The sequence below is a fragment of the Bos indicus genome, chromosome 28 (assembly GCF_029378745.1).
Source record: "Bos indicus isolate NIAB-ARS_2022 breed Sahiwal x Tharparkar chromosome 28, NIAB-ARS_B.indTharparkar_mat_pri_1.0, whole genome shotgun sequence".
Lineage (NCBI taxonomy): Eukaryota > Metazoa > Chordata > Mammalia > Artiodactyla > Bovidae > Bos > Bos indicus.
In genome coordinates, this window is record NC_091787.1 from 45,909,059 (window position 1) to 45,936,405 (window position 27,347).

Consider the following 27,347-nt stretch of genomic DNA (forward strand, 5'->3'; position numbering starts at 1 on the left):
TGACCAAAACTTTTAAAATGTCTCTCTGAAGGAAACATAAACTGCAAGTAACCTTTATCTCCAAGTCTCACCTAGAAAATCAACATCTAACACAGGGCAGCTGTCCTGTGTATTTTTCTTTTACACGTGAAGTGGTCACATGTATTAGCACTACAACTTACAAAGCACATTCAGAGGCGTGAAGAATATGGAACTGCTGCCATTTCAGCCACCTCCCCAGTGCTCTCTCCTTCATCAAGTTCTACTTTAGAACTTATTTTGAGGTTTCTACTTTCTGAAGCCTCTCTTCCCAAAGGCATTCTATCAGTTCAGAGCAAGAAACATGGTGAGGCTAGCAAGAGCCTGAAGGAAGCCTTGAAGGCAAAAGTTGGTCACGTTAAGCTCTCTGTATTCTGAGATTCTTGACCAGAACAAAGCCCCTAATCTCTGCTTGTGCCCCGGCTTCTCTCAGCACACCTCGCCTCATCACGCTCTTTTCTTCTACTCTTGCTCCAGGACAGTTCTCAGCCAGGAGATGGAACCAAGTGTTTGTGGATCAGCAAGTTCACTTTGTACTCCCTTTCAAATTACGCCCTTCATAACAGAGGTTTAGCAGAAACATCACTGTACAAGAACAAGAGCACATTATTCCTGGGTCTAGATGGCCTGCATAATAAAAATGACATGGCCACACTGGAGAAGATCCAGATGGAAATGCTTTTTTTAAAAAACTTCATCACTTAATTTTTTTTTTTTTTATTATAGTTGACATACAGTGTTGTGCTAGTTCCAGGTGTGCTGCAAAGTAGGCCATTTGTGTGCACACACGTATCCACTCTTTTTTGGATTCTTTTCCCATGTAGGTTACTACAGAGTGCTGAGTAGAGTTCCCTGTGCTATATAGTAAACCTATGCTAATCTATCTTCTATATAGTAGTGTGTATATATTAATCCCAATCTCCTAATTAATCACCTCTTCCCGTGTTTCCCCTTTGGTAACCATAAAGGTCCGTCTAGGCAAGGCTATGGGTTTTTCAGTAGTCATGTATGGATGTGAGAGTTGGACCATAAAGAAAGCTGAGCACTGAAGAATTGATGCTTTTGAACTGTGGTGTTGGAGAAGACTCTTGAGAGTCCCTTGGACTGCAAGGAGACCCAACCAGTACATCCTAAAGGAGACTGGTCCTGAATATTCTCCGGAAGGACTGATGCTGAAACTGAAACTCCAATACTTTGGCCAACTGATGCAAAGAACTAACTCATTGGAAAAGACCCTGACGCTGGGAAAGATTGAAGGCGAGAGGAGAAGGGGACGACAAAGGATGAGATGGTTGGATGGCATCACCAACTCAATGGACATGAGTTTGAGTAAACTCTGGGAGTTGGTGATGGGACAGGGAGGCCTGGCATGCTGCACTCCATGGGGTCGCAAAGAGTCAGACACGACTAAGCAACTGAACTGAACTGAACCATAAATTTAATTTTGAGATCTATGAGTCTGTTTTGTAAATAAGTTCATTTGTTATCACTTTTCAGGCTTCCCAGGTGGCTCTGTGGTAAATAATCTACCTGCCAATGCAAAGAAACATGGAAGACGTGAGTTTCACCCCTGGGTTAAGAATATCCCCTGGAAAAAGAAATGGATTCTTTCCTGGAAAATCCCATGGACAGAGGAGACTGGCAGGCTACAGTCCATGAAGTTTCAAAGAGTTGCTTAAGACTGAGCATACATGCATGCATGTATCATTTTTATTACAGTCCAAATGTAAATGATATATTTCTTTCTCTGTCTTACTTCACTTAGTATGATAATCTCTAGGTCCATCCATGTAGCTGCAAATGGCATTATTTTGCTCTTTTTTATGAACAATATGGAAGCTCCTTTGAAAACTAAATATAGAACTACAATATCATTCAGCAATCCCACTCCTGGGCGTATATCTGAAGACAATCATCATTTGAAAAGATACACGCACCCTAATACTCACTGCTGCACTATTTGCGATGGCCAAGACATGGAAACAATCTAAAAGCTCACAGGAATGGATAAAGAAGATGCGGTGGTGTTCAGTCCCCAAGTCACGTCTGACTCTTTGCGACCCCATGGACTGCAGCACACCCAGCTTCCCTGGCCCTCACCATCTCCCCAAGTTTGCCCAAGCTCATGTCCATGTGGTACATTCTGCTGCTGCTAAGTCACTTCAGTCGTGTCCAACTCTGTGCGACCCCACAGACGGCAGCCCACCAGGCTCCCCCGTCCCTGGGATTCTCCAGGCAAGAACACTGGAGTGGGTTGCCATTTCCTTCTCCAATACATGAAAGTGAAAAGTGAAAGGGAAGTCACTCAGTCGTGTCCGACTCTAGCGACCCCATGGACTGTAGCCCACCAGGCTCCTCCGTCCGTGGGATTTTCCAGGCAAGAGTACTGGAGTGGGGTGCCATTGCCTTCTCCGGTGGTATATACTACTCAGCTATAAAAAAGAACAGATGTAAATACTTTTTAAAACCAGAGACTATGAACTGAATGCAAGTATGAAAAAGATAAACTAATGAAGCTAAAAAGAAAAAAACATACTATGACTTGAAGTCATCAAAAAAACAAAAAAAGTAAGACTTAAATTCAGTTGCTCAAAAGTTTAAGTGTCTACTGAGCAAAAACGTTTAACTTTTTAACACTGAAAGCAGCCGCTAAGTGATATAAAAAACCCGAATCCTTAGAAATAAAGCATAATTGTATTTCTTGATGGTGTATGTACAGTCCCAGAGCATTACACCAAAAAAATATGCAAAGTTTCTCCCAGCTCTGATTCAAATCTTAGACATTTTCAAGGCTGCGCCTGATAAAACCTTTAATATCCATAATATTTCAATTCTGTTTATGTAACCTCATGTCCTACATTTACCTGCAGACCAACTTCAAGTTCACCTTATAAAAAGTAGAGTAACTTTAGAAAAGCAAAATGGTTTGCTTTGTTGTACTGCAACAAAATCAGTAATAAGATTCTAATCTTCTAGATATCCCATTCAGAAACTTTAGGCGAACGTTAAGGAAAAACTTTCGATTGCCTTTTCCACCCACCTAATCCCTGGGTAGGGACGTGGGTCCAGAAATTTGGTCCATACATTCGTACTGGGTTTCTAGGTGCAAGGCGGCGGTCGACAAACTTCTGTCTGCCCAGGATCTGGCAACTCCGACTGCACTGCATGGTAACGGGCTCGGATAATAACAGGAGCTTTTACACCTAGCTCAAAACCACTTGCTCACAACTTCAGGCCTTTTCGTCACTATGCACAATTTCACAGAAGTGCCTTCTCACAGAAGGCTGCCCCGGCCACACTTGAGGCCAAAAGACTCACTGCGAAGGCAGCGAGGTCCCGCCGGGGGCTGATCCGGGGCGTGCGCGGCCCAGGACCCAGCAAGAGCAGCCCGAGGAGGCCCCGGAGGGAAAGGAAGGCGGGCCACCCGCCTCAGCTCGGGGAGCGCAGCCCCGGCGCGCACCTTCATGAACTCGTCCTTGTCGAAGCACAGCGTGTCTGGCCCCTTGGGCAGGTTCATCCTACTTTTCTCCATCCCGCCGGACGCCGCCTCTCAGCGCCAACCCCGGGCGAGGGGAAGAAGGAAGACCCTGTGCGGACCGACCGTGCAGCCGCAGCCACAGCCACAGCCACAGCCACTTTCCGCGGCACAGAGAGCGCCACTTCCGCCAACATGGCAGCGGCCGCCGGGGCCAATCGGCGAGGGCTCCGCGGGCCGGCCTCCGACCGCCGCCGCCAAGAGGGGCGTGGGGATCGGCGCTGCCATCGCGCTGCAGGTCATGCTGCCTCCATTCGGCGGAGGGCGGCACTGCAGCTCAGGCAAGCTGGGTTGGGCAGTCTGGCTCCCATTGAGGTAGGTCTGAGGCTGAAGACCACTGGCTGGAGGAGTCTGGGGCTCCCTCTCCAGCCACCGTTTCCACTGGGAAAAATCTGCCTGCAGCATTCTTCCAAGATCTTCTCCCTGATCTTGCTCTAGGGTCTGGCTCAGATCCAGGTGGGAGGTCGGAGTAACCTTGGGTCTTCACTCTTCTTAAAGAGCACCTCATCACCTACCTAGTCAGAACATAGCACACAAAATACATGTGCATACATATTTATTTTTAATCTAAGCCAGTGTCTACTTAAAACCATTCACAGCCTAAAAGTTGAGAGTTATGTTTTATTTGGTGAGAATTTTTAGGACTTCAAGTCCGGAAGATAGCAGCTCAAGTGACCCTGAGAGAACTGCTCTGAGGAGGCAGGGAGGTGGGGGACAGGTTATATAGAAGTTTTGCAACAAAGTGTAGGTAGTCTGAACGTCAAAAATGTTTTGTAACTTAAAGAAAACCAGATATCCCAAGTTGAGAAATTTAGTGCTTTTCTATGTAAAGGAAGATGCAAGAGACTAGGCTTACTGAGATTATTCCTTTGATATGCCTCTCAACTATCTGGGGCCAGTAGTCTGTTTTCACATCCTGAGCTTCCTCAGGACTCACCATAGGGAATGGCTGCAGTTTGATGGCTACTAGATGGCAGGCACTATTTCCGTCCTGAATACCCTCAGGGCTCACTAGCTCACCTTCCATGGTGGCTGCAAGTGCTGATGACTGTGATATCCTTTGTTTATTGATATGGCAGAAATTATTCCATATCTCCTTCCTCAGTGATCATTTCAAAGAAAGGAAAGCCTTCCTTAGTGATCAATGCAAAGAAATAGAGAAAAACAATACAATGGGAAAGACTAGAGATCTCTTCAAGAAAATTAGAGATACCAAGGGAACATTTCATGCAACAATGGGCACAACAAAGTACAGAAATGGTATGGACCTAACAGATGCAGAAGATATTAAGAAAAGTGGCCAGAATACACAAACTATACAAAAAAGACCTTCACGACCCAGATAATCACGATGGTGTGATCACTGACCTAGAGCCAGACATCCTGGAATGTGAAGTCAAGTGGGCCTTAGGAAGCATCACTATGAACAAAGCTAGTGGAGGTGATGGAATTCCAGTTGAGCTATTTCAAATCCTGAAAGATGATGCTGTGAAAGTGCTACACTCAACATGTCAGCAAATTTGGAAAACTCAGCAGTGGCCACAGGACTGGAAAAGGTCAGTTTTCATTTCAATTCCTAAGAAAGGCAATGGCAAAGAATGCTCAAACTATCGCACCATTGCACTCAGCTCACACGCTAGTAAAGTAATACTCAAAATTCTCCAAGCCAGGCTTCAACAGTACATGAACCGTGAACTTTCAGATGTTCAAGCTGGTTTTAGAAAATGCAGAGGAACCAGAGATCAAATTGCCATCATCCGCTGGATCGTCAAAAAAGCAAGGGAGTTCCAGAAAAACATCTATTTCTGCTTTATTGACTATGTCAAAGCCTTTGACTGTGTAGATCACAATAAACTGTGGACAATTTTGAAAGAGATGGGAATACCAGACCACCTGACCTGCCTCTTGAGAAATCTGTATGCAGGTCAGGAAGCAACAGTTAGAACTGGACATGGAACAACAGACTGGTTCCAAATTGGGAAAGGAGTACGTCAAGGCTGTATATTGTCACCCTGCTTATTTAACTTATGTGCAGAGTACATCATGAGAAATGCTGGGCTGGAAGAAGCACAAGCTGGAATCAAGACTGCCTGGAGAACTATCAATAACCTCAGACATGCAGATGACACCACCCTTATGGCAGAAAGTGAAGAGGAACTCAAAAGCCTCTTGATGAAAGTGAAAGAGGGGAGTGAAAAAGTTGGCTTAAAGCTCAACATTCAGAAAATGAAGATCATGGCATCTGGTCCCATCACTTCATGAGAAATAGATGGGGAAACAGTGGAAACAGTGTCAGACTTTATTTTTTGGGGCTCCAAAATCACTGCAGTTAAGTTCATTTGCTCAGTCGTGTCTGACTTTTTGCCACCCCATGAATCGCAGCACGCCAGGCCTCCCTGTCCATCACCAACTCCCGAAGTTCACTCAGACTCACATCCATCGATTCAGTGATGCCATCCAGCCATCTCATCCTCTGTCGTCCCCTTCTCCTCCTGCCCCCAATCCCTCCCAGCATCAGAGTCTCTTCCAATGAGTCAACTCTTCATGTGAGGTGGCCAAAGTACTGGAGTTTCAGCCTTAGCATCATTCCCTCCAAAGAAATCCCAGGGCTGATCTCCTTCAGAATGGACTAGTTGGATCTCCTTGTAGTCCAAGGGACTCTCAAGTCTTCTCCAACACCACAGTTCAAAAGCATCAATTCTTCAGCGCTCAGCTTTCTTCACAGTCCAACTCTCACATCTATACATGACCACTGGAAAAACCATAGCTTTGACTAGACGGATCTTTGTTGGCAAAGTAATGTCTCTGCTTTTCAATATGCTGTCTAGTTTGGTCATAACTTTTCTTCCAAGGAGTAAGCAGTCAGTATATCTTAATTTTCTTCCCTAATTCTTTGATCTATACTTTTTGTAAGAGTGTTGTAGCCATGCATTCTGGGAAACAAACTCACTCAGAAGGAAAATGCAGATAGTGGAGTGCAGTTTATTAAACCGGCGGGCCCAAGGCAGAGTCTTCTCTTAGCCAAGGACTCCGACCAGCACTTGTGAAAGTCTTTTATACCCATGTGTACATGTTCGAACTCACCGCCCAAATTCCTTGAGACTTACATAAACAAAGGAAGGGTAAATACCATCATTCATGTGTTATGTGTTCAAACAGTTAAACAACTGGCCAATAATCAATAAGACCGAGGTTACACTCTGATAGATACAGAAAAATTTATGGCCTGTCCAGAGACAGGGGTGATTAGTGTATGTTTTCTCTTAGACGATGAGAAACCTGGATATCTCCAAGGTTCCCCTGTCTGGAGGGGGTCTTATCCTTCTATTGCTGTTTCCATAGGTACTAAGCACAGAGTTTGGAGTCCACGGGAGAGGTGGCTGAGCATGATCAGCATGAACAGGCCTAAGATGGGGCCCAGGCCCTATGAATTCCCTCTTCAAGAGTTGGACTTCATTTTGACATTGTTCTATCTTCAAGTTTCTTTCTTATATTCCCTAATTTCATTCTTCTGCCCTTCATTTCATTCTAGAGCTTGTGCCTGCTGCTCCATTTCTAAGTAATATTAGCCCCCTTTGACTTCAAATCTCTGAAAAGTTTTTAGTTCCCTATTTTCAGTGGCCTCATGACAGGTTCCCACTTTTCCTTCCCACTCTTCCCTATTTATAGTTTTCACATTTTTGGTAGACTTGCCACAGAATACTTAGAACTTGCAAAGAGAAATACTCTTCTGGGGGAATTCATGGGAGCATTTTCTCCAGTAAACATTAAAGTACTCTCTTTTCTGAACTGTTGTTCTAGAGTAGCCAAATCTTTCAACTAGAGTCATCCTGGTTCACTACCACAGGAGATGAGGGTTTCCATTTGTAAATGGATTATATGCTTGAACTGGAGGCCAAGTATATAGTCTGACACGCTCTCACTCCAACAGAAAGGGAGCAGGGGCCAGGAGGGGTGGGGGTGGAGGAAGCCTCCTAGTTCAGGTCTCCATTCACTTGGCAAGCTCCCAGCGAGCCAACAGGGCTCTGTCAACATCTTCTGTATCTGATTTATACCCCTCTTCATTCCAAAGTGGATTTGAGGTGGTTTGGTTTGATTCTTAAAGTTTCCCATTCTAACCAGGAGACAGATTAATCCTTGTTGTTCAGTCTTTCAGTCGTGTTAACATCAACATCTCCTTTCTAATGGACCATTCCCATCAGCATACAAGCCAGCTTCCATCTAAAAAAGAGCTCCCCTTGACCCCACATTTTCTCCTTCACAATGAACTTCTAAAACGTTTGCCTATACCTGTGGTTGCCCAACTGGGGTAACATGCACTTGAAAACTCTCTGAAGAATCCTGTGCACACAGCAAAGGAAACCACGAGCAAAACAGAATGACAACCTACAGACTGGGAGAAAATATTTGCAAATGATGTGGCTGATAAGGGATTAATTTCCAAAATATACAAACAGTTCATATAGCTCAATATGAAAAAAACAAACAACCTAATAAAAAATCTAAACAGATCTAAATAGACATTTCTCCAAAGAAGACATACAGGTGGCCAATAAACACATGAAAAAAATGCTAAACATCGCTATTAGAGAAATGCAAATCAGAACTATGATGAGGTATCACCTCACTCCAGTCAGAGTGGCCATCACCAAAAGTCTACTGTTAGGACCTTCTCTGGTTGTCCAGGGGCTAAGACTCCACACTCTTAATGCAGGGGACCTAGGTTCAATCCCTGGTCAGGGAACTGGATCCCTCGTGCTGCAAGTAAGAGTTCATATTCAGGAATATAAAGATCCTACATGCTGCGACTAAGACCTCTTGCAGCCAAATAAATAAATAAAATATTTTAAATGTCTACAATGAATAGAAGCTGAAGAGGGTGTGGAGAAAAGGGAACTCTGTTACACTGTTGGTGGTAAGTTGGTACAGCCACTATGGAGAACTGTATGGACATTCCTTAAAAAACTAAAAATATAGGGACATATAATCCTACAATCTCACTCCTGGGCATTTACTCAGAGGAAACTACAATTTGCAAAGATACATGCACCCCAATGTTTATAACAGAATTAGTTACAATATCCAAGACATGGAAGCAACCTAAAGGTCTGTCTACAAAGGAGTGGATAAGGAAGATGTGGTGCACGTGTACAGTGACATAAATGCTCTTTCCCTGGTTCTCGAGCCTTTGGGCTCAGACCGAATCACACCACCTGTGTTCCTGGTTTCTAGGCTGCAGAGGGCAGATCCTGGGACTTCTCAGCCCTCTTAGTTGCATGACTCAATTCCTCATAATAAATCTCTCTCTCTCTCTCTTTGGTAAATATATATTTGTGTGAATTAACCTCTCTAGCTCTCTCTCTCTAATTATATCTGTCAGTCTATCTATCTATCTATCTATCTATCTATCAACTGGACCAAAAATTCTAAGACTTGCATGAAAACCATGATAGTAAGTGGATGATAATGTCCCCTCCTCCCTTTTAAGATTCAATTTATTTAAAGAGGGGAACCTCCACACCCGCCCCCCCCACCCCAATTTATCCATTTTTCCATCCCCTACTTCTGGCAATCACCAATCTCTGTATCAATAAGCTTGGTTTTCATACACACATATACGTACACATACATATATATATATATGGGCTTCCCTGGTAGTTCAGCTGGTAAAGCATCCACCTGCAATTCAGGAGACCCTGGTTCAATTCCTGGGTTGGAAATATTCCCTGGAGAAGGGATAAGCTACCCTCTCCAGTATTCTCGGGCTTCCCTGGTGGCTCAGATGGTAAAGAATCCGCCTGCAGTGCAGAAGGCCTGGGTTCAATCTCTAGGTTGGGATGGTCCCCTGGAGGAGGGCATGGCAGCCCGTTTCAGTATTCTTGCCTGGAGAATTCCCATGGACAGAGGAGCCTGACAGACTATAGTCAAGGGGGCTGCAAAGAGTCAGACACGACTGAGCGACTGAACAACAACAAACAAAAACGGCAGCCTTGCCAATTTGAGAATTTACCCTTGTGAACTGGTGTTGCAGGGCTTTCAGCATTACAATGGTGATGTGCAAAGCAAAGAAGTTGACACTCTTTTGAACAAAGTATAAGGAAGAATGAAAGAATTGAGTCAGGCAGTACAGAGCTGGTGAAGTGATTCCCACCCATATTTTGCGGAGGGAACATCGAAAGATACTGGCCCACTGCCTGGTTGACTACGACATAGAGACGTGGTGTGTGATGAAGACTCACCTTATCAGAACACTGAAATTTTACACTTAAAACTATTTGGAAATAATCGACAGATGAATGGATGGAGAAGTTGTGGTACATATATACAATGGAATATTACTTGGCCATAAAAAGGAATGCATTTGAGTCCGTGCTGATGAGGTGGATGAACCTAGAACCTATTATACAGAGTGAAGTGAGTCAGAAAGAGAAAGATAGATATAGTGTTCTAATGCACATATATGGAACCTAGAAAAATGGTACTGAAGAATTTATTAACAAAAAAACAGTGGAGAAACAGACATAGAGAACAGACTTATGGACATGGAGAGAGGGGAGGAGAGGGTGAGATGTATGGCAAGAGTAACATGGAAAAGTACATTCAGTCAGTTCAGTTCTGCTGCTCAGTCGTGTCTGACTCCTTGCGACCCCATGGACTGCAGCACCAGGCCTCCCTGTCCATCACCAACTCCTGGAGTTCACTCAAACTCATGTCCATTGAATCAGTGATGCCATCCAACCATCTCATCCTTTCGTCCCCTTCTCCTCCAGCCTTCAGTCTTTCCTAGCATCAGGGTCTTCTCAAATGAGTCAGTTCTTCACATCAGGTAGCCAAAGTATTGGAGTTTCAGTTTCAACATCAGTCCTTCCAATGAGTATTCAGGACTGATTTCCTTTAGGATGGACTAGTTGAATCTCCTTGCAGTCTCAAGAGTCTTCTTCAACACCACAGTTGAAAAACATCAGTTCTTCAGTGCTCAGCTTTCTTTATGGTCCAACTCTCACAACCATACATGACTACTGGAAAAACCATGGCTTTGACTAGACAGACCTTTGTTGGCAAAGTAATGTTTCTATTTTAATATGTTGTCTAGGTTGGTCATAACTTTTCTTCCAAGGACTAAGCGTCTTTTAATTTAATGTCTGCAGTCACAATCTGCAGTGATGTTGGAGCCCCCAAAATAAAGTCTGCCACTGTTTCCCCATCTATTTGCCATGAAGTGATGGGATCAGATGCCCTGATCTTAGTTTTCTGAATGTTGAGTTTTAAGCCAACGTTTTCACTCTTCTCTTTCACTTTCACCAAGAGGCTTCTTAGTTCCTCTTCACTTTCTGCCGTAAGGGTGGTGTCATCTGCATATCTGAGGTTACTGATATTTCTTCCAGCAATCTTGATTCCAGCCTGTGCTTCATCCAGACCAACGTTTCTTATGATGTACTCTGCATATAAGTTAAATAAGCAAGGTGTACTCCTTTCCTGATTTGGAACCAGTCTGTTGTTCCATGTCCAGTTCTAACTGTTGCTTCCTGACCTGCATACAGATTTCTCAGGAGGCAGATCAGGTGGTCTGGTATTCCCATTCCATAAAGAATTTTCCAAAGTTTGTTGTGATCCACCCAGTCAAAGGCTTTGGTGTAGTTGATAAAGCAGAAGTAGACGTTTTTCTGGAACTCTCTTGCTTTTTCAATGATCCAGTGGATGTTGGCAATTTGATCTCTGGCTCCTCTGCCTTTTCTAAACCCAGCTCGAACATCTGGCATTTCACAGTTCATGTATTGTTTAAGTCTGGCTTGGAGAATTTCATGCATTACATATGGTAATTGAAACTTACATTACAGTATGTAAAATAGATAGCCAATGGGAATTTGCTCTATGGCTCAGGAAACTCAAACAGGGGCACTGTATCAGTCTAGAAGGGTGAGATGGGGTGAGAAATGGGAGGGAGGTTCAAAAGGGAGGGGTTATATGTGTACCTATGGCTGATTCATGTTGAGATCTGACAGAAAACAACAAAATTATGTAAAGCAAGTATCCTTTAATAAAAAAATAAATTAATAAAAAAATGAAAAAATAAAACTATTTGGAAATATTCTTATCCTCAATGGGGATGTTAATTTGGTGGAAAGTGATTTGGCATATACCCCAGGCTATCATTGTGGGATTCCCTTGTGGTTCAGCTGGTAAAGAATCCTCCTGCAATGCAGGAGACCTGGGTTGGGAAGATCCCCTGGTGAAGGGAAAGACTACCCACTCCAGTATTCTGGCCTGGAGAATTCCATGGATTGTATAGTCCATGGGGTCACAAAGAGTCTGAAATGACTGAACCACTTTCATTTTTCACTTTTCAGGGTATCATGGACAGTGGCAAAGAAGATTACACTGGAAAATATGTACTCATTCTAGGAGGCAGAGATGGGGGCATATTATGTGAAATAGTCAAGCTGAACCAAACATGTTCACTATGATGGAGACTGATGTGAAATACATCCAAAAAAAAAAAAAAATGTGTGGTGATGTCTTAGGCAATCTTAAAGGAGATTGCTGTCAGGTTCTAATAGAAGACTATATTACAATACTGAAGATGTATGCCAAAGAGAGTGTGATTATGTGATTAATGATTTGAAAACTGTTGCAATCTCCAGTGTTTGAGCGTCTTGTGTGGACGTACAGGTCAGCGGTGGTCTGCCAGAGGGATAGGGGCTCTGGGTGCAGCAGACTTGGGTATGGCATAAGCCCTCTTGAGGACGTTGTGATTAACCCCACCATAGAGCTGCCAGAACTTACACCAGACTAGGAAATAGACCCCTGGACAGCAAAACGGAACCTTGTGCACCAGGACCCACAAGAAAGGAGCAATGACACCACAAGAGACTGTCCTGGACATGTCTGTGGGTATCCAGGAGTTTTCGGTGGAGGCGTGGGTTGGTGTTGGCCTGCTGCAGGGTCGGAGACGTTGAGTGTAGCAGTATATGCATGGGATCTTTTGAGAGGTGACCATTATCATCATTACCTCCACCATAGTTTCAGTCAGTTCAGTTCAGTTGCTCAGTCGTGTCCGGCTCTTTGTGACCCCATGAATCGCAGCATGCCAAGCCTCCCTGTCCATCACCAACTCCCAGAGTTCACCCAAACTCATGTCCATCGAGTCGCTGATGCTATCCAGCCATCTCATCCTCTGTTGTCCCCTTCTCCTCCTGCCCCCAATCCCTCCCAGCAACAGAGTCTTTTCCAATGAGTCAACTCTTCGCATGAGGTGGCCAAAGTATTGAGTTTCAGCTTCAGCATCAGTCCTTCCAATGAACACCCAGGACTGATCTCCTTCAGAATGGACTGGTTGGATCTCCTTGCAGTCCAAGGGACTCTCAAGAGTCTTCTCCAACACCACAGTTCAAAAGCATCAATTCTTCAGTGCTCAGCTTTCTTCACAGTCCAACTCTCACATCCATACATGACTACTGGAAAAACCATAGCCTTGACTAGATGGACTTTTGTTGGCAAAGTAATGTCTCTGCTTTTGAATATGCTGTCTAGGTTGGTCATAACTTTCCTTCCAAGGAGTAAGCGTCTTTTAATTTCATGGCTGCAGTCACCATCTGAAGTGATTTTGGAGCCCAAAATAAAGTCTGACACTGTTTCCACTGTTTCCCCATCTATTTCTCATGAAGTGATGGGACCGGATGCCACGATCTTCGTTTTCTGAATGTTGAGCTTTAAGCCAACTTTTTCATCTCCTCTTTCACTTTCATCAAGAGGCTTTTTAGTTCCTCTTCACTTTCTGCCATAAGGGTGGTGTCATCTGCATATCTGAGGTGATTGATATTTCTCCCAGCAATCTTGATTCCAGCTTGTGCTTCTTCCAGCCCAGCGTTTCTCATGATGTACCCTGCATAGAAGTTAAATAAGCAGCGTGTCAATATACAGCCTTGATGTACTCCTTTTCCTATTTGGAACCAGTCTGTGGTTCCATGTCCAGTTCTAATTGTTGCTTCCTGACCTGCATACAGGTTTCTCAAGAGGCAGCTCAAGTGTCTGGTATTCCCATCTCTTTCAGATTTTTCCAGTTTGTTGTGATCCACACAGTCAAAGGCTTTGGCATGGTCAATAAAGCAGAAATAGATGTTTTTCTGGAACTCTCTTGCTTTTTTGATGATCCAGCGGATGTTGGCAATTTGGCCCCAGGTAAATAGCAGAGAGGGAACACAGCACCAGCCATCAATAGAAAAATGGATTAAAGATTTACTGAGCATGGCCCTGGCCATCAGAACAAGACCCAGTTCCCCCCTCAGTCAGTCTATCCCATCTGGAAGTGTCCATAAGCCTCTTGTCCTTCTCCATCAGAGGGGAGTCAGATTGAAAACCACAATCACAGACAACTAGCCAATCTGATCACATGGACCACAGCCTTGTCTAACCTAATGAAACTAAGCCATGCCCTGTGTGGCCACCCAAGAGGGATGGGTCATGGTGGAGAGGTCTGACAGAATGTGGTCCACTGGAGAAGGGAATGGCAAACCACTTCAGTATTCTTGCCTAGGGAACCCCATGAACATTGTGAAAAGGCAAAAAGATAGGACACTGAAAGATGAACTCCCCAGGTTGGTAGGTGCCCAATATACTACTGGAGATCAGTGGAGAAATAACTCCAGAAAGAATGAAGAGATGGAGCCAAAGCAAAAACAACACCCAGTTGTGGATGGGACTGGTCTCAGAAGTAAGGTTTGATGCTGTAAAGAGCAATATTGCATAGGAACCTGGAATGTTAGGTCCATGAATCAAGGCAAATTGGAAGTGGTCAAACAGGAGATGGCAATTAAGGAGGAAACAGACAGAACAGGCTCCATCTTGAAAGCAGGACTCCATCTTGGGTCGGACCGTGGATTTTGAGCTATATTCCCAGTATCTATGGAAACGACAAGCCAACTGGAAAACCAGGCCCCCTGTATGGAAGAGCCCCAGGGGTTGTACCTAGACTCTCTGTTGCCCAAAGAATACCCTAATTATCTGTGTAACCGAATAGAGTCATAAATTCTATTATGCTTATTGGGGTATGACCACAGGCCTATTGATAATTGCCCGCTGTTAACTACCTAAGCTTAAGGTTTATGAATCACGGGTTAACTTTGATTGTATCTTTCTTTTGCTTTGTTCAGACTAGTTTCAGGGAATTTGGGGAGGTGAGTTTGGACACGTACACTTAGAGTATATAAGGTTTTCAGAAAAACTGGTCAGGGTCCTAGGCTAAGAGAAGACTCTGCCTTGGGCCCGCCAGTGTAATAAACTGCCCTCCACTATCTGCATTGTCCTTCTGAGTGAGTTTGTTTCACAGAACGTGTGGCTACAACAGCAAGAATGAACATAGAGTTGGACTATTAAGAAGGCTGAGTGCCAAAGAATTGATGCTTTTGAACTGTGGTGTTGGAGAAGACTCTTGAGAGTCCCTTGGACTGCAAGGAGATCCAACCAGTCCATTCTGAAGGAGATCAGCCCTGGGATTTCTTTGGAGGGAATGATGCTAAAGCTGAAACTCCAGTACTTTGGCCACCTCATGCGAAGAGTTGACTCTTTGGAAAAGACCCTGATGCTGGAAGGGATTGGGGGCAGGAGGAGAAGGGGACGACAGAGGATGAGATGGTTGGATGGCATCATCAACTCAATGGACATGAGTTTGAGTAAGCTCTGGGAGTTGGTGATGGACAGAGAGGCCTGGCGTGCTGCAGTCCATGGGGTCACAAAGAGTCGGACACGACTGAGCAACTGAACTGAACTGAGTTTGTATTTGGGCCAGGCCTTTTGCAGGGTTAAATTTTCCAGTTTCTGAGAATGTAGCCAAGGGGTGACTCTGAGAGAGGCTCCGAGGACGTACCAGAGCTCACTCTTAGCCTATCTGCCATAGAAAGGGGTACTGAGAGTCACCGGCTGACAGAAAGGCATCCCTTTTGTCCCAGTGATCTCCCCGTGTGACTAATGCACGAAAATGGCCGATTGACCCAACAGTCGCGCCCGACCGTGAGAGGTGACCCCTGAGAACCATGCAGCTAGGGCACCGTGTGACCCGGGCAGAGAAGATTCCATACTTTTCACAAGTGCACGGGGAACATTCTCCAAAATTGACCATATGTTAGGCCAGAAAATAAGTCTACTCTAAATACACTCAAATCATACAAAGGAACTTTTTCCTGTCACAATGCAATGAAACGAAGTTAATAGTAGAAGGAAAAGTGGGAAAATCCACAGTTATGTGAAGATTAAACACACTCTTAAATAACCAGTAGGCTAAAAAATAATACTAATAAAAAAAGGAACTTAGAAACACCTGGAGACAAATCAAAATATAAACAGAACATACCAACATGTATGGGATTCTGCAAAAACATCACCAACAATGAAATATAAATCTGTTAATGCATACATGAAAAAGAAAGCTCAAATAAGCAACCTATCTTTACATCTAGGCAGAAAAGGGAGAGCAAACCAAGCTCAAAGCTAGAAGGAGGAATGAAAATAATAAAGATTAGCTCTCAGATAATTATACAGAAGAGGAAAACCAAAGAAATCAATTTTAAACAAAAGTTACTTCAACCAGGTTAACATAAGAAACAAATCTTTAGCTATATTGACTAAGAAAAAAGACAACTAAAATCAGTAACAAAGAGGAGACATAACTGCTGACATGACACAATAGCACAGTAAGGGAGAGCTCTGAGCAGCTGAGCGCAGCCAGATGGGATACCCTGGTGAAATTCTATTATTTAAGCCTCGGTCTGTGATATTCTATTCTGGCAACCCTAGCAAACTAGCACAGCTTTATCCTCTTTCTTGCAAATAAAAGTTATGAAAATGGTGCCAAAACCCACAAAGTATATAAAGTATCTGAAAGGAGGAAAAAAGAAAAGGACGAACTATCTAGGGTGTTGAGAAAAATCTTTTTCTTTGTTTCTTACCAAAGTTAAAATAAAAACGTCAAAACCACCAGAAAAGACTCATGAACAGACATTTTAGAGAAGCCAAACAGCAACCATGGTAAAACAACCAGAAAATCATTCAGTTGGTAAAAACAGTAAAATAATATAGTAAAATAAAAACAGTAAAATGCATTTTATTCTTTGGAAGTTTTAAAAAAATTCAATTTATTGAAAATTCCAAAGAGGTTATAATACAGGTACATGATTCAAGATACTGAAAATACACTTCGCCTTAATCTGTTCCTTCTCTCATTTAGCCTGTGTGTCCAGGGCCATCTGCCTCCACAGGTAGTATTTTGTTTCTTACAGATCCTTCTAGAGTTCCTTATAAGCAAACACGAAAATATATTTCTCCTTCATGCCCTAATTCAAAACACAAATAGTGGTATATTAAGCATGGTGTTTTGTTACATGTTGCTTTTATTTATTTGACAATGCCTTGGAAATTGTCCTCTATCAGGACATAATTTCCTGCAGAGCAGTGCACTGAGTGGATGACGTAGTATTATAATACACTTTGCCCATCCACAGTGGGATGAACACTGATATGCAACAATCTGTTTATATTACAAACAATGCTGTAACGTAGAACTTTGACCTGTGTTATTCTGCTGCTAGCAAATGTGTATGATATATTTCCAAAGGATTTGTAACCTGGAGTATTTGTAACAGAGAGAGCATTTGATAAGATGCTACCAGTAAGATCCTTCTGAGCCAGCAATGAGCCTTTCTCTTTAAACTGCAACTTCTCCATCACACCACTCCCCTACCTGTGTTTAAAACTGCTTTCCAACGTTTTCTAACCTTCAGAAACCCTCTATAGTCTTTCCTATCATCAGCACTGCCCTTTATTCTCAGTGTAGTTACAACCTCACCGGGTACGTACCTGTTTTCTCCACTCTTCTCTGGGTCCATCACTGCTCAACTCACTCCATTAGAGCTGGAGCCAACGTGGCCAGATAACTCCTTGAGTGTAGAGAAATGGGTCATGGATGATCTGAACCAGGGAGCCTGATGCCCAGGAGAGAGGGAGTGTCTGTAAGGGGTATAACTGGGGAGAAGGAAAGGTATATTAAGTTTGATCCACAGTAATTATTCAGGTGAAGATTCTACAGAGCCCACACGTGGGAGCAGGAGTCTTGGTTGGAGATACATACTTGGGAATTTGTCCCCAAATATCACAGCTAAAATGGGAGGCAGGGACTCCAAAGGGAAGATCGTGTGAGTGAGTCTGCTGTGAACCTGCTGTGAGTGCCAGGGAGAGACACACACGGGAAAGGACGCAGCAGAGAGGCAGGAAGGCAACATCGGGCATTCCAAAAGGAAGCGGAGCATCATGGCAATAAGGACGTGTCACAGAAGCTTGTGCCACAGAAGGGTGGCGGTAAATGGAAAACGGGATCACAAGTCATTAATAAGTCCTGGCAAGTTGTTTCATGAGAGACCAAGGGCAGAATCAGACCATAGTATACAATAAAAGACAGATAAAATCGGTAGGTAAAACCCACTCATGTTCAAATCAAGATTTTGTTAAAATGTTCTTTTAAGGAACATAGAAATACAATCTCAGACGGGAGGACGTTGAAGTTTAGGTGATGGCTGACAGAATGACTCCCTGCCTAAAAGAGATGCCATCAGCAACAGTTCTGTGCAGAGTTGGGCAGAGAGCCCATGACACCGGTGGACAGATGTGATAGGAGACACGTGTGGAAAAGGCTGGTGACTGGAGGTCTTCAGGGAAGAGAGGGTTCTTTCATACTACATGTGCCAGTGTGCAGATAACATCAGGGGGGAGCTATTTGGGTCTTAGGAATTACTTAACCTGAAAAATATTACTTAAACTGAATTTTAAATTGGCACCATGTAAAGTGCAATGGCTTCCCTGGTGGTTCGGGTCGTAAAGAATCTGCCTGCAATGCGGGAGGCACGGGTTTGATCCCTGGGTCAGGAAGACCCCCTGGAGAAGAAAATGGCAACCCACTCCAGTAGTCTTGCCTGGAGAATTCCATGCACACAGGAGCTTGGCGGGCTACAGTCCATGGGAAAGCATGGTAGGAATAAACCCAGCAAGGTGAGGAAGTGTGCTGTATGCTGGGTTTTTCACCAGGACAAAGCCTGCCGGCTTTGGATCAACCCCTTCTGTCTCTGAACTTTTCTTGTCTTTTAGTGTCTTTCTCTTTTATAATTAAAAGTCACATTCCTTAAACTTTCCAAGCAGTTTTCCCGCTGGCTTTCTCCCTTGGAAGTAGGACTTCTAGGCATGGGTTCTATGTATTTTTTTCTACATAAATTTATGAAAATCCCAACTTTTTTTTTTGAGGCAACAGTTCTGCAAACTGTAGAAATAAATTCATTTTGGTTCATACTGGCCAAGACTACAAAAATTGCTCCTCAGTCTCCTGAGTTTAAAATAGGCTCTGTGGTATCATCAAGGTTCTGCTGATCTCAGATCCTGTGATCTTGCTGGTGCCTTGACTACTGCATGCACTCTGTCTGACCGCCGGGGCCCTGCGTCATCCATCTGTGTGGGCACATGGCATCAATGTGCTGTATTTATGTGAGAAGTATTCAGAGCAGGATCAAATCCCGGGATCAGGGACTGGCAGCACTGAGCTAGCACTGACTCCGCCCCCCGCCCCGCCCCCCTCCCCTTCACCGCGTGTGCGCTCACTCATGTCAACTCAGCCCCCATATGTTTCCACCCTCCAAGTTGGTGCCCATCTCAGGGCCCTTGTCCCTGCTCTTCCCTCTCCTAGAATGCCGTTGTCCTAGAGCTTAAAGTGGCCGCTGTTTTCTGCTCATCTGGATGGCAGCTCAGATATTAACCTCTGGGATGGGCATTCTTGGACCAGCCTGTCTAATGCTGGTGTTTCCCCTTTACCATCCCTCGTGACCCTGATGTTTTCCATCAGTGTTGTTGTTTAGTCACTAAGTCATGTCTGACTCCTGCGACCCCAGGGCCTGCAGGCTGCCAGGCTCCTCTGTCCATGGGATTTCCCAGGGAGGAATACTGGAGTGGGTTGCCATTTTCTTCTCCAGGGGATTTTCCTGACCCAGAGATTGAACCCATGTCTCCTGCTTGGCAGGTGGATTCTTTACCACTGAGTCACCTGGAAAGCTCAGTTGTGTGTGTGTGTGTGTTTATAATGCTAATCAAAACTTTTTCCCCAATTAAAAATTTTATTTATAAGAGTCTGTGTACTCCAGAAAGCCACATGAGGGCAGGGTCCATATCTATTCCATTTATTAATGTGCCTCCAGTGATTACAATTCTCAGTTGATAAGTATTTATTGAGTAATGAATGTAAAAGCCTTAAAGTCCCTTTAATTCTAATTCATGGATTAGAAATGTGACATGAGCTGCCAGGTGTCACACAGGTGGTCACCTCAAGCCAATCCAGAGATAGTGAACTGCACACTTTAGAGCACAATGAACTGCTAGTGGCTGAAAAGGAAGATGGACACTGGGATTCAGGGAAAAAAAAAAATTCTCCACAATATAAGCTGTGGGAAAATTTAGTGTGACTTATTACACCAACAGATCTTATGAAAACAGGAGCAAAAATTGCCACAGTGACTTGATAGTACCTGAAGGATTCAAATTCAGAGACTCCTAAGACCTTACCCAGGATTTATTGGCACAAAGTTCTTCTAGGGGGTGGGGAAAGCCATCTAAGTGTGTCTCCTGATACTTCATTTTATTTTAACATGTTCAGGAGCAAAACAAAGAATATGAAACAAAAGACACCTTTCAAGCATGTGTGGTTAGGTGATTTTAAATTATTGATGCAAAAGTATAATTTTCTCTTAAAATAAAATTTGATTTCTGCTTCCAAATAAATACAAAGAGTGTCTGGACTTCCTCACCAATATTAACTGGTAATTAGAGAGCTGAACAAAATACATGAAATGAACCTTGAGTCAGAATTCTTGGCCAGAGACATCCTGGAAACCAACCTCATCATCATAAAACCTGAGACTGCAGGTCACATGGCAGAGAAGTCCCCTGGGCTTCCTCGCCCTGCTGCTGTCCTCCTGCCTGCCCTTCCCAATCAGGTCTCTTGCTTTGTCAGCACGTGTGAGCCCACTCTAGGGCCCTGGAAAGGGTTCCTCTTCCTGCAGCAATAAGAGGAACAGTGTCTAGACTTGCTCACCTACCATTGGGAATTAGAAAGCTGAACAAAATAGGAAACGGTTCTCAGACCCTGAACAGCAGGCAGTGTTAGGCTCCAGGGCTAGGTTCCTCGAGTGAAGGTGAGCACACACATCAACCTTATGACTCCGCCGCTCTCTGCCTTCAGGCGGTTTTCACGCTGCAGCTGCAGGTAGAGGAACCATAAACATTCTGGCAAAAATCTGAATTGAGAACACTGGTGAGTTGGGAGGCCAGGGAGGCTATAATCTGTGTGCAGGGCATCAAAGAGGAATGAGCTGTTCAGAGAAAAAGTTCCACAACTGCTTAATGATCCCTTTGAGTCTTTATCGAATATCAATCTGAGGACACACAGGTGAGATTCCATAATGAATAAAAACACAAAAACAGAAAATATTGGTCTCACAAGCAAAAAATAAAACAATTCCTTCCATATTATTTTTTTCAAAGTATGGCAATTAACTGAAGGCTAGTGAGCAGTACACATATACATAAATGTATATGTTTCTAGAAAGCAATTTTTAAAGATGTCAATAAACCTCTTGTCATGACAATTTTAGAATTCTACTAAAAAAGTAAAAAAAGTAATGTGGAAATATGTCTTTGCAATCAAAAGGCATTCGAATAGCTTTAGTATTCTTTAAAAAATTTTTTTTAATTGGTGGAAAATTGTTTTACCATTTTGTGTTGGTTTCTGCCATACAACAATGCAAATTATCCATAATTATTTATATATATGTATATCACTTGCTTCTGGAGCCTCTCTCCCCTCCTTGAATAACTTTAGTTTTAGGATGGAAAAGTTATAAGGAGCCCTATATGTAATGTCTAAATAGTAAGGAAATCGTTAACAATGTCACACGTGTTTCTAACTCAATATCCTTCCATTACCATGTTTATGAAGATTTAAAAATACAGATCAGTAAGTGCATTGAGCAGCTACTATTTGCATTGCGAGGGGTCAGCCAGCACCACTTGCATTAGGCTGAGACTAGGGGTACGCATAAGAGCCGTAGCAAAACAGGAAGGCACGTCCTGCTTGGAGCTTGTGATGTAAGGAAGCTGGAAGCAGGCTCATGGGAAGAGGGGCGCCCATGGGATTGCTTAGAGGAACCTGTTCTCACCGATTTGTTTCTAATTGGAAAGGATACAGAAGGAAACAGTCACTGACCCAGACCGGACCTTGAGGCCTATTGCAGCAGTTTGGGGGTGTGGATTGCCAGAATGATTGCTGGGGGTTATGGCCTCGTGGGTTGTAGAGTTCCCTCTGCTTTGAAACAAATATTTAGACATACTGAAACTCCTCTTTGGTCACCTTCAACTGAGCAGCTGTTCTGTGGATAAACTTTATAATTACAGACAACGGTAATAATTACAGTAACGTCAACAACGATAATAGTAATTTTCATGGTTATAGATTTCAGTACTTTGATCTACTAAAACCTGCTGCTGCTCCTAAGTCGCTTCAGTTGTGTCCGACTCTGTGCGAACCCATAGATGGCAGCCCACCAGGCTCGCCCGTCTCCGGGATTCTCCAGGCAAGAACACTGGAATGGGTTGCCATTTCCTTCTCCAATACATGAAAGTCAAGTCAGTCATGTCCGACTCTCAGAGATCCCCGGACTGCAGCCTACCAGCCTCCTCCGTCCATGGGATTTTCCAGGCCAGAGTACTGGAGTGGGTTATCATTATCTTCTTTCCACTAAAACCTACTACAGTAAATTATAAAGTACCGAAGTTGTCTGGCCATCTGGTCGACCTGTTGGCGGCCCAGCTACAATCAAAGCGTGAATGCCACCGGGACAAATTCGGATCGTAGGGAGAAGGTACAGCATCACCACTACCCCACGTTCGTTCCCTCCGAGTACGCAGCAGGTTACATTTCTCGCCCGCGTCCTCCCTTTCACGTGTGTTCAGAGGCTCTTCTGAGACTGAAGACCGCGCCAGGCTCCGTTTCCCCAGGACCCTCACCGTACACTCTCACAAACATTTGGCGCTTCTGACCGCCGAGCACAGGCAGGACTGGAGCCGCGCATTGGGCGACGTCCTTGCTCGCCCGCCGCGTTCCCTGTTGTCAACCACGTTGAAAAGACTCGTGTGCGTGGGGTCCACACAACCGCAGCGGCCTCAAGGGGAACAGAAGGGACCATAGGTGGTCCCCACGAAAACGCAGCACGGCATGCGGACGATCGAAGAGCTTGGAGAAAGTGTCCGTCGTGGAGCAGCTACCCCCTTCCCGGCCCCGGTCGGACCTGAACCCCAGGCGGCGAAGACGCGGGCACGGGGAACGCGGTGCCGGCCGGGCGCGCAGGCCAGCGCCACCTTGTTCCACGCGTTCGGCACGTCCCTACTCTAAGGGAGGAGGGCCGGGATCCAGGGACGGCCGACGTAGACACATGGCCACTCCCAGCCGAGACGGGAAAACTGGACAATGTAGCCCCAGGACACCGCTCGCGGCACGGTCACTCAGTCGCGGGCTAAGCGGTACCCGCGGGCAAAGGAAACTTCCCGATCGCTCTACAGCTCTTAGAAACATGGCCCGGCTTCACCACGCAAGCCTGCATGCTCGTCAAGCGGGAGCAGAACGCGCCCAGGAACGACCACTCCAAGCACGGACTCAGGCCGGCTGGCCAAGCCCCGGAGCCTAGAGCGGGTGTACCGCGGAGGGGAAATGAACGCCCTAAACGGTGACCCAGGAGCACGGCCGCCGAGCCACAAGCGCTCTGGCGCGAAAGACCCTCTCCCTGCCCGCTCCGAGGCCCCGGAGGATGAAGGGGCGCGGGGAGATGCTGGTCGACCCGAGCGAGAAGCCACCCCACCACCACAGCGCGGCGCCGGCCCACCTCATAGTGCTGCAGGCCCAATTTTCAGCACGAGCAGGCATGCCCAGGTCTCCGAAACACCGGAGTTATCTCCACCAATGATGCCGGCCTCTGGAGCTCTGTGCCGGGTTTCCCGGCTGAATCGCAGCCCTTGTGAAGGTCGCCGAAGGAAAGGAACGCTCTGAAAGCGGCCGCCGGGGGCGCCCGACGACCGGTTCGAACGTCCCCGGGACGAGGCGCCGTGGCCGGCAGGCTGCAGCGGCGCCGACCGCCCGAACGCCCGAGCTCGCCGGGGGCCTCTGCCTCGGAGAGGACTCACCACTTGGGACAGCACGGCGCCGAGGGGCCCAGGCGGCCCAGGGCGGGCGGAGAGCGGGAGGCCGCGGCAGAGAGGCCCTCCCCGCGAGATTGCAAGGCCCAGGCCAACCTGAGCAAGGGAGATTCTGCAGGGGGCTGGGCTGTGTGAACTGTAAGCTCAACAGTGAAAGCAAAACAGAAAGAAAGCAAGCACGGAAGACATTTTATTCTGTAATTTCAGAGTTGAGATGTTACTGAAGTATTAAAAAACAAGGCTCAGAAGACATAAAGGAAAGGACTGAAAATTTGACTATGTAATTGGTCTTTAAGTTTTTACCAAAGTCAGATGACAAGAAATGGGTGTGCGGGAACATTTGTGCAACTATACACATAATAAGAATGTTGATATCAGCATTATTTAATAACACAATATTTAGAAAACTTAGTAGGGGACCAGTTAAGTAAATCTTCAGTGCATTCACATAACACAAGACTATCAATTTACTTTTTGATTTATTGCTGTTATTTAAATGAGTTAGATCTATAGGTATTGGAAAGATGTCTATGGCAAACTGTTAAATGAAAACAAAGTTTTAGCACTTCCAGTGGTGCATATATATATATATACCTTTTTTTTAAAAAATGAAGTAGAAAAATAAAGAGTTAGAATAGCTAAAGCGGATTTAAAAAGCAAGAATCAAGTCTGCCCTGTAGCCTGGTGTCTGGACAGAAAGACGTGCCAGAAACAAAGATGGGCCACACTACGTGCTTCTCTGCTCCCTCCTACTATAGTCTTGGGACAGGCAGCTGGCATCTCAGCCCCTCCACGTCTCTGCTCCACTAACACCCACAGCCCCTGCAGGCAATCAGAACTCTGACTCTGCAGGCCTGGGATCCCTTTGTCCACAGTCTCTTCCTTCATGTCAGGAGCCTTGAGCAATTCACTTGGTTTGCCCAATCATCCATGCCCAGAGCTGCTGGCTCTAACATACACCTGTGTAGTCCTTCTCTCCATAAGCTTTGAGCTGATATCCCAAGGGAAGACCATTCCCCTCACAAAACAGGTATGAACCATGGGAACAACCGGAAGTTTGCACCTGGACCCAGTATACAAACTCTGTGTGCACACTCTACTCCCAAAGAAACTATGCTTTTCACTGCGCTGTTTGCATGGCATGGCCATTGCTTACTTGAAGCATCCAGACTCACTTATGTGGCAGGAAGAAATACGAAGTACACAGACACACAAGTGTGCACATGCACACACGCACACACACCCACGTATAAACATAGAGGCACACACACACCCCAGGAGCTAATCTGGACTTCTGCTAGGGCTGGCAATGGTGGGAGCAGAAAAGAAATCATTGTTGCTGCTTCTCAGGTCCTCTGCGCTGGCAGGCCCTGGTTGCTTTGCTGATTTCACCGTGGGGAGTGCGGGCTTGGAGCGCACTAGTTTGCAGTTTGCTGTCCAGTGACCTGCGCTTTATTCGGTCCACTCTACCCTTTCTCCTCAATGCAGAGTCACCATTAAGAAATAAGAATCAACACATGTTGCATTCAATTTTCAAATTTTAACAAAGTTTAAGAACACAGAGAGAAATTGAGTTATTGTGAAAAAGGTAGTGAGAAAATTTTATCTGTTTTGTAGCTACCAAAATGTTCAAATATAGGCTATAAAAGCTTAATATTTTTTAAAATTAGGAAAAGTAAATAATCCCTCATTGCTCCTTCTTACCCATCACCACCTCTGCCGCAGCTTCTGTCACACTGGGCTCACCTGACGACAGGCCTGTTCTCCTGGTTTGGAGACTTCTTTCACACTCATCACTATCATCTATGCTCACTACACACTTGAGGCCATGGTAGCCATTCACATGGTAAATCAGGGGATTTTTCTCTAGTGAGCCTGCGGGTTGTAGTTTTTTTTTTTTTTTTTTTAATTTGATAGAAACCTCTCCCATCTGTCCTGTAAAGTCACAACCTTTACGGATGCTGCAACAAGCAGGTGTGAATGACACAAAGAGGGTGTTTCCGTATCCGTCCCTGAGCTGCATATGCCTAACAGAGTGGTGGATGTTACTGGCATTAATATTTCCTGGGTGGTGTTAGAATATCCAGGCTGAGAGGAGAAACCGGACAATTTGGCAAGACACAGACCAAACCAGGAGCTAGAGCAAGTCCCTCTCATTGTTTCAAGGTCAAGAACTCAGCCACCACTGTCCTCCTCTGCATCCTCATGCAGGACAGTTGAAACTGACCAGATAAAGCTGAGGAGATGGAAAGAAGTCATGAGAGCCAAGCCTCTAAAGCCCTGCTAGATACTCCAGGCATGAGTCCCCAAGCATTCACCTGGGGGTGACCCCTCCCACCAAATCACGGGCATGCAGAGAAATAGGGAACCCTCCTCTCTTTGGGGTCAAAGGTAAAACACTAGGGGCTGCTGCTACTGCTGCTAAGTCACTTCAGTCATGTCCGACTCTGTGCGACCCCATAGACGGCAGCCCACCAGGCTCCCCCGTCCCTCGGATTCTCCAGGCAAGGACACTGGAGTGGGGTGCCATTGCCTTCTCCAAAAACACTATGGGCTATTCCCCACATAAACAATGTAGTAATATTTCCATTTTACACAGAAAAAAATGAAAGTCATGAGCTGTTATACTCTGATAAGACCTACTTCTTCAGAGTTTTTTAATTAATATTCAATTCCTATGATTTACATCAAATCCCAGGAAACCCTCACAATGACCACTTGGGGAATCTTGACTCCACAGAACAAACACCACTCTCAAACATTTCAATAACTAATTCTTGATCAAATGCATCAGGTGTTGTTCTCCAGTACCCACCAAAGTGGTTTAGAGTTCCCCGTCCTTCCTGCTGTGCCCTCCCCTGACCCTCTGGATGCAACTGTCTTCAGTCATCTTGACTCCCCGCCCCCCACCCCCACCCCCATGTGGGAATCAGGCAGCTTTGGAGCCTTAAGCTTAGTTCCATCATCCATGGCCTCAGATATGTGGCCAAGCGACTCTGAATCTTTTCAATAGTGGGTGAAACAATCTAAGGAGTCATGTCTTGGTGGAAGGTCAGGCACTCTGGCTGCACAGATAAGCTCTTAAACCCCCTTGCACAGGAAAGAAGCAGGAGCATGTACATCATGAGTCCCCTGGTGGGTGTCACAGTCCCACAGGGCAGACACGCTCATCAAATGCAGAGGAAGCTTACTTTGGGGTGAAATCTAGTTGACACCTTCAGAGACATGGTGAAATACTACATGGATTTCTGCCCTACCAAATATTATTGGCAGAAACAGTCATCATTTCACAATTTTTGTTTAGGAAAGTATTTGTCTTTAAGGAAGAAAAAATAAACTAATTACATTCTTCATTGAACAAATTTATGTGCCCACTCAAAGCATATTCTGACATTAGTTGACGGTCTCCATCTTCTAAAAAGATAAGAAATATAATCATTTGTTTCATTTCACCCTGCTCATCTCCAGGTTTCCCATTTTCCCAAAAAGGTGTGCTTCCTCTGAGTACAAGTCCCACCTACTCTCT

The 27,347-nt window shown here is 44.9% G+C and overlaps 1 protein-coding gene across 5 annotated transcripts in view; it reads right to left on the reverse strand.

Moving 5' to 3' along the window:
• COG2 (component of oligomeric golgi complex 2) overlaps positions 1-23,927 on the reverse strand; it is a 62,699-nt gene extending 38,772 nt beyond the window's left edge. For 2 of the 5 annotated variants that reach the window (XM_070782185.1, XM_019953852.2), the window contains exon 1: positions 3,479-3,686. In XM_070782185.1, the coding sequence (XP_070638286.1) occupies positions 3,479-3,550 (72 nt within the window). In that variant the 5' untranslated portion in view covers positions 3,551-3,686. Of the gene's footprint in view, positions 1-3,478; positions 3,687-17,401; positions 17,567-23,511 lie in introns of those variants that run through there. The other 3 variants (XM_070782187.1, XM_070782186.1, XM_019953851.2) reach the window with 3 other exon arrangements.
• Positions 23,928-27,347: the final 3,420 nt, after the last annotated feature.